Source organism: Talpa europaea (assembly GCF_964194135.1).
Source record: "Talpa europaea genome assembly, chromosome: 15".
Taxonomy (NCBI): domain Eukaryota; kingdom Metazoa; phylum Chordata; class Mammalia; order Eulipotyphla; family Talpidae; genus Talpa; species Talpa europaea.
In genome coordinates this window covers 29,893,523-29,910,818 of record NC_140083.1, presented here as the reverse complement: position 1 = coordinate 29,910,818, position 17,296 = coordinate 29,893,523, and the positions used below count along the sequence as shown (strand labels likewise).

General features: G+C 32.5%; 1 protein-coding gene across 1 annotated transcript in view; it reads left to right on the top strand.

Annotated features, from left to right (window-relative positions):
- ZDHHC17 (zDHHC palmitoyltransferase 17) overlaps window positions 1-14,841 on the top strand; it is a gene marked incomplete at both ends in the record, with an annotated part of 55,552 nt that extends 40,711 nt beyond the window's left edge. Inside the window, 9 exons of the mRNA XM_084255345.1 lie at window positions 2,102-2,244; window positions 3,526-3,628; window positions 7,332-7,454; window positions 8,544-8,606; window positions 9,970-10,063; window positions 11,305-11,388; window positions 12,907-13,064; window positions 13,588-13,682; window positions 14,703-14,841. Coding sequence (XP_084111471.1) covers window positions 2,102-2,244; window positions 3,526-3,628; window positions 7,332-7,454; window positions 8,544-8,606; window positions 9,970-10,063; window positions 11,305-11,388; window positions 12,907-13,064; window positions 13,588-13,682; window positions 14,703-14,841 — 1,002 coding nt within the window. The remainder of the gene's footprint in view (window positions 1-2,101; window positions 2,245-3,525; window positions 3,629-7,331; window positions 7,455-8,543; window positions 8,607-9,969; window positions 10,064-11,304; window positions 11,389-12,906; window positions 13,065-13,587; window positions 13,683-14,702) is intronic.
- Window positions 14,842-17,296: the final 2,455 nt, after the last annotated feature.

The window sequence follows — 17,296 nt, the reverse complement described above, 5'->3', positions numbered from 1 at the left end:
TTTAAATCTCTATAGGCTACTAACACAAATTTTAGTTGAGATTATTCTCCTGACTTAAATGTAAAGTGTAAAACCAATAAAGCATTTAGGAAAAATCATTAGAAACTAGGCCTACACAAACTTTGTATGAAAAATGTGGTATGTAAAAGTAAAAATTGATCAAATGGACTTTATCTGATTGAAAACTTGTTTTATGACAGACCTAAAAAGTTATGATAACACTGAATACTGATGAGGATTCAGAGAGAATGGATAACTTATACATTATTGATGGTAATGTAGAATAGTACAGCACCCCGGAGAAAAGTTTGACAGTGTCTTTAAGACTAAACATGCATTCGGTCATACAACCCAGAAACTGCACTCTTAGGCGTTTATTCCAGAGAAATGAAAATTTAAGTTCACACAAAAACCTGTATCTTTTTATAGAGCCTGTATTCATAATAGCCTCCATTGGAAAAATCCCAAAGTCCTTCAGTTGGTGAATGGTTGAATAAACTGTGGTGCATTTATAGTATGGAATATAAATGGAACAGCAACAAAAACAATGCACTAATGGTACTTGCAGTAACCTGGAAGAATCTCCAGAGGATTATTTTGAATGAAAAAGTCAGTCCCATATTACGGTTAGGTTACATGCTGTATAGTTTCATTTATATAAAATTCTTGAAATGACAAAATTGTAGAAATGTGGAACAGATGAGTGATTGCTGGAGGTTAAAGAAGAGGGGTGGGGATGTGAGAGTGGTAAGGAAGTTATAATAAATGCAATGAGAGATACCCTTGTAGTGATGGAAATGTCAATGTCAGTGTTCTGGTTAGGATATTATACTACTGTTTTGCAAGGAGATAGCCATTGAGGGTACCTGGATAAAGGGTGTTGGAGATATCTACATTATTTATTACAACTACATGTGAAACTATAATTATTTTAAAATAAAAGGATTAATCAAAAATATGCATTACTGAATTGTAGAATCTAGGTGATGTCTGTATAGGTAGTCACTACAAAGTTCAAATATATTGTACATTTGAAAATTTCCATAATAAAATATAAGAGAAAATACCTATCTCATATCTACTAAAGCAGTGTGCCACCATCTTTATAATATAATATGAAGTTTAAATGCCAATTGGAAAAAAAAAAATTTATATTGGACCCAAAAATTCCATACATAGGTATTTATCCTAGTGAAATGAATTTATGCTCACACAAAAACCTATTGCATATGTTTATAATAGACTCATTCATAGTCAACAGAATCTGGAAACAATCTGAATCTGTCAGCTGGGTAATGGATAAACAAATTGTGATACATAGTGTAATAGAATACTACTCAGCTTTAAGAAGGAAAGAACTACGATACATGCAACAACTTGGGTGAATGTCAAATACATTGTATATGTGAAGGAAACCAGACTTAAAACACTGCATTCAATAGACTTTGTGTTGCTTTGAAGATAAAATTGTGATAGGTATTACAAAGAAGTAGATAGGTTTTGTATTTGGAGGTGTGGGCTTTGTAACAACCAGACCAGTACAAGCACTGTTTTGATAACTGTTCAAAGGCACATAATCTTCATTTTGTGGACTCCAAGACCCTATAGATTTGTAAATTTTAATCTTTAGATCTCATTTTAAGATTTTACTGTACTGTTTATATCTATCATTCAAAATGTCTTCTCCAGGCTAAGCCTCCTCACTCACGTTTCCTTATCTCATATAGATCTTAGTCCTTTAGTTTTTGCTGGTCATCCTTGTCTCTCTAGTTATCAGTTCTGTTAAAATAGAGTGATATTTGTCATGAACTGTTTGCTCCCCTCTTCACATGTTAGCAGGTGGTACTGCTGTCTTCTGTATCTGATTATCCAGAACCACTCCTATTCATTTTCTGCTTTTAACTAAGTGCTTTTGAAGTTATTTGTTTAAATGTCTGTCACCAAAAGACAGAGTCCAGCCCTTTGGGTAATTCCTACACATAGTAGGCATATTTGAATGAATGAATTTTATACTCTATTAAAACATTTTCACAAAGGTAACAGTGGTTCACAGTCAGGTTACTTTAAATACGTAAAACTTTCTAATTTTTTTTCTGTACAGGAATTTCGTCAGAAAGTCATGCTAGGAACTCCCTTCCTAGTTATTTGGCTGGTTGGATTTATAGCAAACCTAAATATTGATTCTTGGCTCATTAAAGGGCTAATGTATGGTGGTGTTTGGGCTACAGTACAGTTTCTTTCAAAGTAAGTGTTATTTTTAAGTGTATATGAAAGAATATAATTTGTACCCCGCTATAAAAGTTTTTTGTGTATGTTTAGGACACTGCCTGTAATGTAACATGTTTTATCTTAATATTTAAGAATTCTGGCAAATTTCTATGTAAAATCTTTTAGATTTTTTTTAACATTGCTACTAAGATGGTTCTTAAGGTGTATTCAGTGACAAAGTCCATTGTATATTTTTTCAGGTTAAAGTATGGTTTAAAAAATTTTCTGTAAAAGTGGATTTGAGTCTGTTGAACTCTAAATATATATACATATTATTTATTCTAGGTAATTATAGTCCTTGAGCTTGCCTTTCAGTAAGAATTATATTGTCTTTGGTCATAGGCAGTTTGGAAGAAGGATGTATTAGTTCAGTAGCAAGATAGAGTCTAAGTATGAAGTAGGCCAGTTTTTAAGTTCTTTCCTTTTTTCTTGTCTTTCTCTTTCTTTCTATTATAAAATTCCTTTGCCCTAAAGTTTCTCCATCCAGCAAACATGGACATGTTTCTCAACCAGAACATGCCACCAAATCAAAATTTTGATTCCTTTAGTACCTTGTTTTCACCTAAATTTAAAAAAATAGTTCCGAATATAATTTACACAGAGAATGACTAGTGATACAATAATGTGTTAATTCTCAGGAAGAGGCTTGCTTCTAGGTAATTAATGTTTCTAGGATCTCCGAGGGCTATTATAAGTAGAAATTCCTCACCTATTTAGCCTGATGGATGATTGAGCCTATCGATATTTAATAAAATGTGTTGACGTCCATTTTCCTAAGTATTATGCTGACCTTCAATTCCACTGTAGTAGTTAGTTCATTCTATTTGTAAAGATTTGCCATAGCTTAATGGGAAGGTGTAGGCATTGAGAAACTACAGTGAAACATACAGAAAAACTTGAGGATTGCTCTGTTCTCATTTGTTAAGATTATAACATGTCTTTGGTGAATAATATGTTGAATGATAGTATATATTCTAAAGTGAATTATTGATTTAAGAGAATAGGAATGCTCAATAGTTTTGAAGTTAAAAAGTACATGGAATGTAACTTTATATCTTGGCAAATTAAAAGTAGCCTCAGAATCTTGCAGTCATCCAGCCATGAACTCATTATTTATTACTATGAACATATTCTTGGTGTTTCAGCATTCTGGACTTCTGAATGTTAAACCATTATTTACTATATGGAATGTATATAGTTCTCAGATAAATATTTACAATGAAATATTGAACTCATCTTAAAAAACTTGTTTTACAGATCCTTTTTTGATCACTCAATGCATAGTGCATTGCCTCTGGGAATATATTTGGCAACCAAATTCTGGATGTATGTGACGTGGTTCTACTGGTTTTGGAATGATATCCTTTGCAACAAAAATCAAAAGCAATTTTTCTTACTTAAACAAATGTTCAGTAATAATTTAACTGAACTACTCATTGTTTGCTATAGTAAAACAGGATTCCTAGAAAAAGAATGTGTGGACTAATACACTTTTTAATGTTTCATACTTACTGTTTCATAATTTCATGTTTTTAATGTTTCACATTTCAGATTACTTTTGAAAGGTACTTTTAATGGCATTAGTAGTAATAGCTACCATTATTGAGTATATACAGGGTATTTTTTTTCTTTTATATATGTTTTACATCATTCTTCATTTTTGTACATATATGCTTTCTCCTCTGAGGTGTAATCCCCATGAAATTCCCACCACCAATTCACCCGTGTCCCATTACCATAGTCCCTTGTGCACTTCCCACCCCTGTTTTGATCCCCGCCCCCTGCAGAATGTCTCTGATTTATAGCTGCCTGTTAATTTTGATTTTTAATTTATTATAATTACTCTTTTAAGGGTATTTTTTTCTTCCCATATAAAGGGTATTAAATACTTTGTACTCATTTACTACACATCCTATGAGTTAATATCGTAATCTTCATTTTATAGATGAAAAAATTTAGGCTTAAATAGGCTAAGCTATTATGATTTGCCCAAGGCCACACAGCTAATCTCCAGTGCAGGTGGACTAGAAGCACTTACTTGTCTGATTCTGTTAACACTTATTGTAAGCCTTTTTTTTTTTTTTTTTTGGATTTGATTATTTATGCATATAAGAGCTGGGGTACAGGCCAGAGATGCGGGGGTGGGGGGATCAGAGGATTCACCAGAGACAGAATGGGGAACAGAACAGACAGACTAACTGAAATACACTGCTGGGGTAGCAGCTGGCAAGACAGGAGAGGTCTGCTGAGCCATGTGGGTTGCTCCCTGGCTGGCCTGGAATCAAACTCATGTTACAGTGGCTGCGGATTGCTTCATAGGTTGCGTCTTAACCCCTGCACCACCAGGGAGGCCCTGAATATAATCTCAAGATGGTAGACCTTCCTGAAAAGCAGTTTGGAAACCTATGGAAAGAACTTTAAAAATACCCTTTGAAGTCTTAATCATTTTAAGTTAATAATCAGGATAAAATCAAAGATTCATTTACATTCTGTTTATCATAATACTATTTATAATAGGAAGAAAATGGAAACAACCAAAATACCCAACTTGAATAGGAAATAGATTTACCAGTTATGCTACATGTGATACAGGATAAGATAAGCCATTAAAATGTTTTTCTAAGACAATCATGTGGGCTCATGCTAAGAGTATATAATAAGTGAAAAATACTAAGTTATATTTACATAGTGATTCTAATTTTAAAATGTGTAAACGATAAGAGCTTGAAATGAGTACATGTAATTTTAGCAGTGGTTATCTGTTAGATTGATGAATAGCTTTGATTCTTAGTGGTGTACTAGGTTCATGATACTTAATGCTATTCTGCTTCTCCACTGTGCTCAGCAAAATATCCTCGGTCATTAAATATTCTGAGAATAAAATCACATTTTTAAGGCTTGATATATAATCTTCGTAGTCAAATTTTTGTCCAGAAAGATATACAAATTCATAACCCACTAGCAAAACCTTGCTTAATTACTATTTGATTACCCTTCATTGAGGAAAGAAAAAAAATGTTGCCAGTTTTAGAGGCAAAAGCAGTTTTATTTTATTGCTTACAAATTTTAATTTATAATTACTCTTTTATGCTTAAGCAGTTATATAGTTAGAGATAAAACAATTATCATCCATGTTCTTTGTTAAATGTATGTGTTTTTTTTTTTCCCCACATTTAATTCATTGATGGGCTTGGATATTTTGATGCCTGCTGTGAACAGCAACTAACTTTTTATAAAACTCAACAGAAGAAAATAAAAACAGAAAATCAACCTTAACAATAGAAAAGTAAACCTTAACTGCCCTGCAAAATAATAGCAACCACTCTGGAAAGGGAAAAAACCATGTCATAACATTTATGTTTCAACTAGAGGTCAAAGAAAGAAGATTGTGGCAGGTTGCTTGCCTTACTTCTATTTATATAAGTAGTATGAATAATGTAGATGAGAAGACAAAGTCTGAGAAGTCTCATCAATTCCCTCCTAGTTGTCTGATACAGATTGAATTGTGATCAAAATTCATGTGCTGAAACCCTCACCTTTAATGTGATTGTATCTGGAGATATTCTTTAGAAGGTTATTATGGTTAAATGAAGTTATAAATACAATACCCTAATCTGATAGAACTGAGGTCATATAAGAAAAGGACGAGGTTAATTAAGTAATCCAAGGTTATTTATATGCTAACACTTTTTGAAACTGTTACAGTAAGTGTCAACATTATCCTTTGAAAAGTTCCAGGGTTCAGCATTATTTACCTAGGTTTATTCTCAAATGATTTTTAGCTGTGGGAACAGCTGAAAATTTCACTTTTTCTTCCTTTTTTTTTTTCTCCACATTTTAAGTGGTAGTTTATTAATTTGGTATTTACTAAACAAATACTAAATCATTTCATTCAGGAAACTTATCTGCCCTTCATAAGAAATAGAAACTACAATATATATGTGATAGCCAAAAAAATCTTACAAAATTCTTGTACTTCTATAAAATCTTGACAGTGGTATTTGAATATTCCAGATATTTATTTATTTATACAAGCACTGGGTACAGGCAGAAGCGCGGGAGGGTGAGAGAATTCACCAGAGCCAGAGCGGGGAACAGAACAGGCAGACTGACGAAATACACTGCTGAGGGGAGCAGCGGACGTGGCAGGAAAGGTCTGCGTGCCATGTGGGACCCTCGCCGGCTGCCGGGGATCAAACCGGCTTTGCAGAGGCTGCGGGCAGCTTCGCAGCCAGCATTCAACCGCTGCGCCACCAGGGGAGGCCCAATATTCCAGATATTTTTATCTTAAAAGGGGATTGGGGTCAAAATAAGGGGGCTGCAATTGTATGGGGAATATAAAAATAAAATTTATTTAAAAAAAAGGGTATTGCTGTAGCATCACTGCTTCATTTTTTCCAGTGTTATTTAAAGTAGTCTTTGATTGTTCACTAATGTTTATAAATGCCTGGTACATTTCTTACGTTTTCATTAGAAAGAAAAATATGAACATAAAAAAATTACTCTTTTAAGCAATTTTGTAAATAATTTTTCTAAAATTAAGGTCTACTTGACTATGTTCCCAAAAAGACAACACAGAATTTAAAAGCATTGTTTTAAATATATATATATAATGTCTTTGAAGTATTTGGTGGATGTATAATGATTGTAATACATATAGCTAGAATATTAATAACTTTGAACAAAAGTCCTTTCTCTTTTGTCAGATGAAATAATCATGTAAAAATAGTGTATTCAGTGATTTTTTTGGGTAATGTATTACACTGACTTTAAGAAAGTGCCGGATAAGGTTATGTTACTTATAACTTATAAAGAAGTCACATTTTGTTCTTTATATTTAGTTAGGAACATAATAGAAAAACTTGATTGTCATACACCAAAGTGCTTTGGTATCATAGAGGAAGCAACTTGTATAGCAGATGCAGTTTATTTTGATATAATAAATAAGCCAGGTTGAATTTTGATCAGTGTGTGTGGGGGGTAAAATTTTATGGATTATAAGATTACTTGTAATAGTAAGTCATTTATCAATGCTTCTTTAGATTCCTTAACTTTAGGCACATCTCAACTTTTTATTTATCCATCTTCCATTCCTTGCCAATAGTGTTGCACTTTTCTACAATTTTGGAAAATCTTGGAAATCAGATCCAGGGATTATTAAAGCTACAGAAGAACAAAAGAAAAAGGTAGCAAGATACAATCTCATTAGTGTTTTAATTGCCAAATTATCAGTGTGTTACATGTGTTTTAATTGCCAAATTATCAATATTTATAGCAGATATTAGAATAAATGAAAATGTCTTTTAGAATGTAAAGATGTTTTAAGCCAAATGAGTGTGTATAGTTGATGCTCATACTGGTTGCTCTTGTGATGCTTGTCCATTCACTTCCATGACATTTTATAATTTAATGTTTATCTCCTTTATAGGGCTATTGTATTTGCTTTAGTTACTACTATAGTTAATTTTTCCATATAATTGAAGAGATAAATACATTATTTTAAACATCTCTATAAAACATCAGCAAATAGTGTGCTTTAGGTAATTGATGAATAACTGTGTCAAGTAGAAGGCCAATAAATTGGTTGATTATGCAGATATGTAGTTCCAGTAACTGAAAGATTTCTTTGTATGATCCTGTGAATCCCTCATTTATAACCCAGGCACTATGGAAACCAAATTGAAAATCTAAAGATGTCATGTAAGTAGAGAATTGGACTAAAGGAAGTTAGATTATCTTAACAGATATTTTATTGAGTCTCTAAAAACAAAAAAAATATAGAGGAATTATTCTGGCCACAGTAGACATAAAACACTGGCAAATTCTTGTAACCTAATCTTATTTTCTAGAGTGTGTCATAGAGATTGCTACCTTGATACTACATTCTTTTCCAGACATTATTGCTGATTGGTTTATTAGGGTTTCTTGGTCATAACCCAGTTCTGAATATTCATTACTTTTTTGGGCTTAAGTTTATTTTTATGTCTTAGTCAAAAGTATACAGAGCAGTTCTTTGAGTAGGTAATTTAGTTTTATTCTCATTGAGTACTCCCAAAACTAAGTTTAGGATTACCTTTTTTCATATCCAAGAATGAAAGTTCTTGTATTCATGTTCTAATGAAGTAGAAGTAAATGAACAAAGGATTTTACTATTTTGAGCTGAAAACATCAGTTCGTTAAAGATGAACACCATGAATATTAATTCATGTTAATGGTATATTAGTTGATGAACACTGTTCAGTTTTGAATAAAATTATATGTTTTTAAATTCACAGACAATAGTTGAACTTGCAGAGACGGGAAGCCTGGACCTCAGTATATTCTGCAGTACCTGTTTGGTAATATTTTAATATTTTTTTTCCTTTCCCCCAGCAGTAGCGTAATATATAGAGTGTAGGGAACAAGGAGAATGGTTTCATTCACTGAGCACATTTCATGCTCCACCAAAATGTTCCTTTTTGATGATGGCATAAAAGGAAAGATACTAAAATGATACCTCCTTCCAAGTGTACATTACATGTAAAATAGACATCATTAACATAAATTCTTTATTGCCTTTCAAGAAGTAAGTAATATATTTTGTGTTTTTTTGCCTGAAATAGGGACTACCTAAACTTCCTAAGCATGTTGATCACTCATTTTACCAGGGGAAAATGATGTACGTTCTTGCTGTAATCTCAGGAGGCATGTTAAAGAGAAAGTAGATGTGTGTACACTTACTGTTTTTTGCTGTATTTATTAACTTTGAGAAGACATTTTATTAATGGCTTTGAAATTTAAAAGCTTGCTTTATTCTAACCTTACCTTTCTTTTACTATGAAAGAACAATTTCATTCTATTAAAGTACAACCAATATCATTACCCTTAATCACAATAAATTTTCATTTACCAACCTGAAGAGTGTTGAGTGTTAAGTTTTTATTATTTAGAAATTTTAGGGATGTGAATTAAGTATTCACATTCATTGCAACAGCAAATTATTCTTTGATTCTTTTTTTTTATATATACACAATGGAATATATATACACATACTATACACACATACATATACACACTCGGCGATCAAAAAAGATAAACTCATGCCATTTGCAGCAACCTGGATAGAGGTGGAAGGGATTATGTTCAGTGAAATAAGCCAGAAAAAAAAAGAAAAATATAGGATGGTTCACTAATAGGAGGAATGTAGAGTAGCCAAATAAGGAATCAGGAAAAAAAAATAACTATAATAAAGTAAAAATCAAAATCAAGAGGCAACCATAGTCCAGAGGCATTCTGTAGGGGAGGAGGAGGGAGAGTGATCAGGACAGGGGTGGGAAGAGCACAAGGGACTATGGTGATGGTGCACAGGTGAATTGGTGGTGGGAATTTCACGGGGAAATCATACATTGTACAAAAATGAAGGATGATGTAATAAATATATTAAAATAAATAAAACTGCAGTGAAAAAAAATTTATATTTCTACTCCATTCTTAACAGTTTATGTTCTATAGTAGTCTTATCCTTTTCATATTAGTTGCATTTGATATTTCATTAAACAAAGCAATTTGTGAATTTGGTTTCATTCCTTTGGAAACCTTACTATAATTATTTTTAAAAAAATGTTTTTTTTTTTCCACGATTGTACTTTGAGAAAATATACACTTAGCTTTCCTTTCATAGGTATAGTGTCTTTCATAATCTTTTAACTTGCCTATTAACAGATACGAAAACCTGTGAGGTCCAAACATTGTGGTGTGTGCAACCGCTGTATAGCAAAATTTGATCATCATTGCCCATGGGTTGGTAATTGTGTAGGTAAGTTTTAGTACTTACTAAATTTATTTCTAGATATGCTTAGAAATTTCTAAATAGTGTTAATTTAAGTTAGTCTAGGTAACTAATGAAGTACAATATTAAAGTGGCTAATGCATCCTACTGCACCCTCCTTCCCTTCATTCCTCCAGTTATCTTCTGGTTGACAAAACAACAGCTCAGATGAGGGGGTGGTCTAAAAGTCACTATCTTAAAAAAGATTGGTATCATTTCTTTATCAGTTCTTCTTGGTGCCCACTTAATCCTTTTTTTTTCCATTTCATAGTGTGACTCAATAAGGAAACAAGTATTGCTTTTTAATTAAACTAGAGAAAGTTAAGGCAATAAAAATATTTGAAAAGATGTTATATACAGAGGCAAAGGGAAGTGACAGATAAGGACTATGCACACTTCAGTATTCAAGAATGATATAGTTTATGGAGATAGAATAAGTGGCCTGAGAAATTTTATGGAAATTTTTATGACGTGAAAGCAGAAAAACATTACAAAGATTATGTGACTCTGGTGGGGAGAACCTTTGAAGAGTTGGATTTTAAAGTTTATGAATGTAAAGAAGAAATAGGATTATTTTAAACTTCACAAAGCAAATAATAGTTAAAAGTAATTAAAGCTCAGAGTTGTGATTTATTGGGTTCATTTGCCTTCAGAATGAGTATTATTGCAGTCATCACATCTTTGTATAATTATGCACACTTTTTAAAATTTATATATTTTACATCATTGTTCATTACTGTACAATGTATGCTTGTATGCTTTCTCCTTTTAGGTGTAGTCCCCGTAAAATTCCCACCACCAGTTCACCCATGAGCCATCACCATAGTCCCTGGTGCTCTTCTTATCCCTGTTTAGATTCCTTTACCTCCCCCTCCCTTGCAGAATGTCTCTGACTTATAGTTACATGCTAATTTTTGTTATTATTATTATTTTTTTCCTGATCCCTTATTTGGTTCCCCTATATTCCTCCTATAAGTGAAACCATCCAATATTTTTCTTTTTCCTTCTGGCTGTTTCACTGAGCATAATCCCTTCCACTTATTTTAAGATACTGAAAACACTTTTTTTCTTAAAGAACATTTTATAAAATAATTTATGTGATTATATTCCATACAATAACTGCTTTACATCTTTCAGGGCATCTCCCACCTTTATTCCCTGACCCCCAAAGTGTATTTCCAGATGTTTTTTCTTAGATGAAAAAAAATTGTTTCTGTGTTGTTCTTTAGGTGCAGGCAACCATAGATACTTTATGGGCTACCTATTTTTCCTGCTTTTTATGATCTGCTGGATGATTTATGGTTGCATTTCTTGTGAGTACAATTTGGTTTTTTTGGCCTTCTTAAAACACAAATGTTTGTATTACTCATGCTTATTATATTAACAAAAACTAATTATTATAGTTTGGGCATCTTAACTACAATGAAGCATAAGGAAAAATACATATAAAACTGCCAGAGGTGTTCAATAGATAGTATGAGCAACAGAATTATAAGTTTACCTTTTAATATGTATATCCTTTTAAAAATGTATTGACTTAAGGTTTTGAAAATCTCAGTAATACTGCAACATTTTTCATATCACATGCTTGCTTTACTCTGGTGATTTATAGGTTTTGTAATTGTACTACTTGTTCTTTCTTATCAAACAATTGGGAGAATATAATTGAAGTTAAGTTTACATAGAACTTGAGTTATTTTGAAAAGTTGAATATAATTATTGCATTGTAGAGAATATTAAAAGGTATTAGAAGTTACTCTTAGAAACAAGGTGTCATTCATTTGATCATGAGTTTATTAGTATTTTAGAAGAAATGATTTTTAATTGCATTTGAGAGCATAATTTGAAAAGAGTTTAAATGATGATATTAGTTACTATGCTTTAGGACTTGGTGGTACTTAGCATAAAAAGGTATTAGAGCCCAGCTTAAAAATTAAGTCTTTGAAAGGATGACTTCCTAGACCTCCTACTTCCATATATATTAAGAATAATCTCTATTATTACCCTAATGAAAAAGGAAGGTACTTCCACAAGTAGAGATAAGGAGAATGATTTGCTCAGATCTTGACCTAATTTTTGAACCATCACACTTGAGAGAGAATATTGCCCTGTTAATCACAATGTTTTTTTATGGCAGCTGCTCTTGGAGTCAATTTGTGTTGGAAAAAGCCTTGATCTCACCAATGTGCTCTTGTTGTGTGTTATACACACAACAAAGTCCGTTTTTTATAAAGAAAAAAGTCCATTTTTTATAAAGAAAATGTCCCTTTTTATTATTTGTATACAATACCACTTAAAAAGCAAACCTTTATTGTTATAGTAGCTTTTTTTTTTAAGATTGCATGTTGCTTTTCCCCTTTATGCCTTTGACAAGTGTTCCCCGTCCCCAGTTTTAAGAGTATAAAATATTTGCATGGAAAGTCATCAATTAAAATCTACACTATTGAGTCAGTCATGTGTTTTTTTTTTTTTTTAAGATTTATTTATTTATACAAGCACTGGGTACAGTCAAAAGCGCGGGAGGGTGAGAGAATTCACCAGAGCCAGAGCAGGGAGCAGAGCAGGCAGAAGGACCGAAGTACACTGCTGAGGGGAGCAGCGGGCGGCAGGAGAGGTCTGCGCGCCATGTGGGACCCTCCTCCGGTGGCTGGGGAGCAGCCAGGGATCGAACCGGCGCTACAGAGGCTGCAGGCAGCTTTACAACTCAGTGCTCAACCGCTGCGCCACTGGGGAGGCCCTTATGTGTTTTAAGTGATGCCTAATATATAATAAATGCCTCCATGAGATGTTTGGATGATTATTAAGTAAATGTATTTCTATTCTGGTTTTAGACTGGGGACTCCACTGTGAGACCACTTATACCAAGGATGGATTTTGGACATACATTACTCAAATTGCTACATGTTCACCTTGGATGTTTTGGATGTTTCTGAACAGTGTTTTTCATTTCATGTGGGTGGCTGTGTTACTGATGTGTCAGATGTACCAGGTATGTATAAGTGTATTATTTATTCTCTAGTATGCCAAATGAGTTGAAATTTTCTACCTCCTTTCCCTCCCTCCTCTCCTCTTTATTCTTATATTATGAAAGTTTGATACTAAACAGAACCTTTTATTTCTACTATTCCTTATTTAAATATATCTTGCTAGATGTACATGTGATGTTGGATTACTGATGCCATTAATTTTCTGTTCATTTTAGTAGTAATATTTTCTTATCCCTGAATACCAATATTTATTTACAAGATTTTTTTTAGGGATTTAAACAACATTCATCCCTAAAGGGACTGGTTGAGGGGAGTAATATCAGTCCCTCCATGAATACATTGCCAGGTGACTGGTTTTTAACCATTTTCCCCATTTAACTGAGCTTTCCAGAGTCAAATTGATGTCATGTAAACTAGCTTGATCTGATGGATAACCAAAATCTCTCCATCCTAGTCCCCTTGAGAAGTAACTTATTTTACATTAAATTTCAGAGAGACAGCTAATGGTTTGCTTTCTCTTCTTAGATATCATGTTTAGGTATTACTACAAATGAAAGAATGAATGCCAGAAGATATAAGCACTTTAAAGTCACAACAACATCTATTGAAAGCCCGTTCAAGTATGTACATATTTATAATATTTTTCTTTGGCATATAAATTTCTTTACTAACCATACTCAGCAATTAGCTAGTTAATACATCAAAGAAAAGTATTTTCATTAGGTATGTCAAGAGGATAATAAGCAGGAAAGCTTTTTTTTTTTTAAACTTAGCAATAGGTAAAATACATATTCTGCCAATTCTAAGATTTCTGGCAGATGTAATATTGGTTAATTTACCATAACTTTAGCATTCCTCATATTAATTATATAAAAATTTGTGATAGTCCCTGTATATGTGCTATTCTTTTTGTATCATATGTAATATATAAAATATTCTTTATCCTTATATGCTATATGTGATATAAATTTGTATATTTTGCATTCAGTTTATATTTAGAAATTAATATCCTAATTATATGAAATATTTGAAATTTTTTAATTCTAGATACTTATCCTACTGTCTTCAAGCTTTTGCAGTGCTAATGTAACATGCTTCTGAAAAGCAAACAAACTTTTAAATCAACATAAGAGAGTCACTTGGGTAGTTTTTAGAATCCTCTTATAGGCACAATAATTATACAAAATTTGAAACTGACTGCTTTTCCAAAGGTGTTCTTGAATACCTAAAATTCCCTAACCTTGACATTTCTTTGTTTTAATTATTAATCCTAGGACTGCCAAATTCATGCTATTGGTAATTATTTTTGTCTTTGACTTTCTGAATTTTGGATATAGTTTGTCTCCTTACTAGGGAGTCATCAATGAAAGGTTTCATCAAAGGTTGTATGTGACACAGTAATACAAGAAATGCAGATTTGAATAATTTAAAAATATAATTGTATATTCCAGTAAATTAACATAAAAGAATAACCAGTGTTGGCAGAGCTGTAAAGAAACAAATGCATATATTGTAGTTATAAGTAAGCCGGGATTTTAAGTTTAAAAAAAATATATTTAATACCAAAATGATATATTAAACTCATTTAAATCATTGTACTAATCGAATTTTTCTTTTTCTTTTTTTTGGGGGGGGTTTAGCCATGGTTGTGTAAGGAATATTATAGACTTCTTTGAATTTCGATGCTGTGGCCTCTTTCGTCCTGTTATCGTGGACTGGACCAGGCAGTATACAATAGAATATGACCAAATATCAGGATCTGGGTACCAGCTTGTGTAGCAACATCTTTAGCCTATGAAGCATATTGCTGAGTGGTGCCTGAAAATTGTGTCTGTCCGTGTCTCTCTCACACTCGAATCCACATCCTTTGAACAATAGCATGCTATAGGTAGGGCTAACAGTGAATTTTACAGCCTTTTTTTCAACACTTTTATTAACAAATGTAAACATGGACAGAACACACTGCCACTTCTGGGAAGAATATAAATCATAAAGAGACTTAATGGTTCTTAATGTGGGACTTCACAACATACTCAACTTTTTGCTTTTGTTCTCTTAACATTTTTTACAAGAAAAAGAGTGAACTTATTCTGTTGACAAGACATGCTACACTGATGAGAAATGTTTAATTCTAACTAAAACTAAATTTTATGATGCAATCTGCTAATAGTATTGCATTTAATTCCAGGTGAGTTGTCTTAAATTGATTCAGACTAGTATTATGTACTTTTTAGGATGTACATGTAAATACTGTGATGAAAATCATGTGGTTTTATTAGGGATCTACTGTATCTTCAAAGGCACAAGAAAATAATGTTCACAAAAAGTATGCTAACAATATTTTATTGCTATCAGCTGTTGCACTGCTGATCTAATTCTAGTTCAGTGAAATAATTTGTAGTAACCTTACTCTGAGGTTGTTTGGTCTGATAATAAAACACTTGCATGAGTATAGTAAGTTACGTTATTTTGTTCAAACTTAAAAGCCCTACTAAGTGCATGATACATGTCATAGAATGTATACTAGCACATAATATCCAGTAAAACATAAATTACAATTTAATTTGATGTTCAAACAGTTCAATTTTTAAGAGTTGAGGTATTTTTTTAAGAGGCAGAATAAGTTAAAACAAAATTCTCAGTAACAGATGAATGGATATACTTTTAAAATTCTGAACTGCAAAATAAATTGTAGACAAAATAATGGTGTTTAAAGATGGGAGCATGATCTCTGTACATAGTACATGTGAATAAAAGAAAATGGTATATTTTGGTTTTTTAAAAATGACTTACCAGAAAGAATTTAATTCCCAAGATTATTTCAATTTTCCTAATAACTGAATGTTTTGAAATTTGTTAATGCTGTCTGGGACAATTTCAGAAAGACTTTATTGTTAAATGTGATGCACTGATCAATTTTTGTTGCAGCATTTCTATACTCATGGTGAACTTTTAGTCACTACTTCCATAAATATTGTTTACAGAGTGAGACTTGGTTTAGTCCTCTTAAGTGCTGTAGCAAACTGTGGTTCAAGCAACCTGTGGGAAATGTGTGAGAGGGAATGGACTCGGGGAGGTTGGGAAAAGGGTGGTCAGACTAATGACAGATCCTAGACCGGTGTAAAGATTGTGTATCTGTATATAAATAATTTATCAAATAGTTTTCTCTTTTGTGTCTGTATGTTAGTGTATTTAAAGCTGCTCATTTCATTTTATCCAACCAAAAAGAAAAGGGAGATAACTAATGAGCTTCTAGTGATGTTCAATATTGCTGTTAATAGGCATTATATCCTGCAAGTTCACTGCATGTCTGATGCTTGGTAAAATTAGTATTCCCTGTAAAGTGCAGATTACAGGTATTAAACAATCTAGTGGAATACAGCCCCTTGCCTTAGTAAGAGGAGCAGTGAAATTGTATATAGTTGATGTTCAGTATTTCCAGGTACCATTTTTATATAGTAGTTTCCTTGACCATAAGTCACTTATCAAAAAAAGATTATCCTTAGTGTATGTGAGTGTTTTAATATTAGAAAATTGGCATATGTACTTTATTTTTGAAAAGGGAAGAGATGGGTGTGGGGTGGCATTAGCATTGTGCCATTTTGTCATAGACTGTAAAAAATTGGTTAACTTTACAAATGTCTGATAGTTTTGACTACTAATTGGGGGAAATTTTAGATAATTTTTAAATTCAAGTTATTTATAAAAGGCTAGAATTTGTTTTAATTTTTTGTACTTTGAGCCACTTCACATGAAGACTCAGTTGCAATTTTTATCGAATACGTTTTTATTAACAGTTGAATATAATGGTGGTTTTCTTGGAGTTTGGATAGGAGTGTTGTTACCATGTTCTTTGTGGTACAATATTCTTTTCAAAGCAAGAGAGATGTCTTTCAGTTAAATAGGGGGAAAAAAAAACTCTAGATATTACATGGAAAACATTAGCAATGTGAATGCTTTAGTACTAACTTCTCTCTTAGTACCAGTGAATCTCTAACTCTGCAGTGGTCAGATGGTCAGGAGTCAACTATGCAGCAGTGTACTGTCTAATTATTTTGTAGGTCTTGTGTATGGAATCAGCTTAATAACCCAGTTCTAAGTTGTGTATAAAGGTGACCCTTTGGGGAATAGCTTATATATCAGCCTAATTGGATATGTTTAGCAAAATTGAAACTTCTCAGCTCTGAACATGGATTAATTCTTTGGAGTTTTTTTTTCCTTCATATTTTGGTTG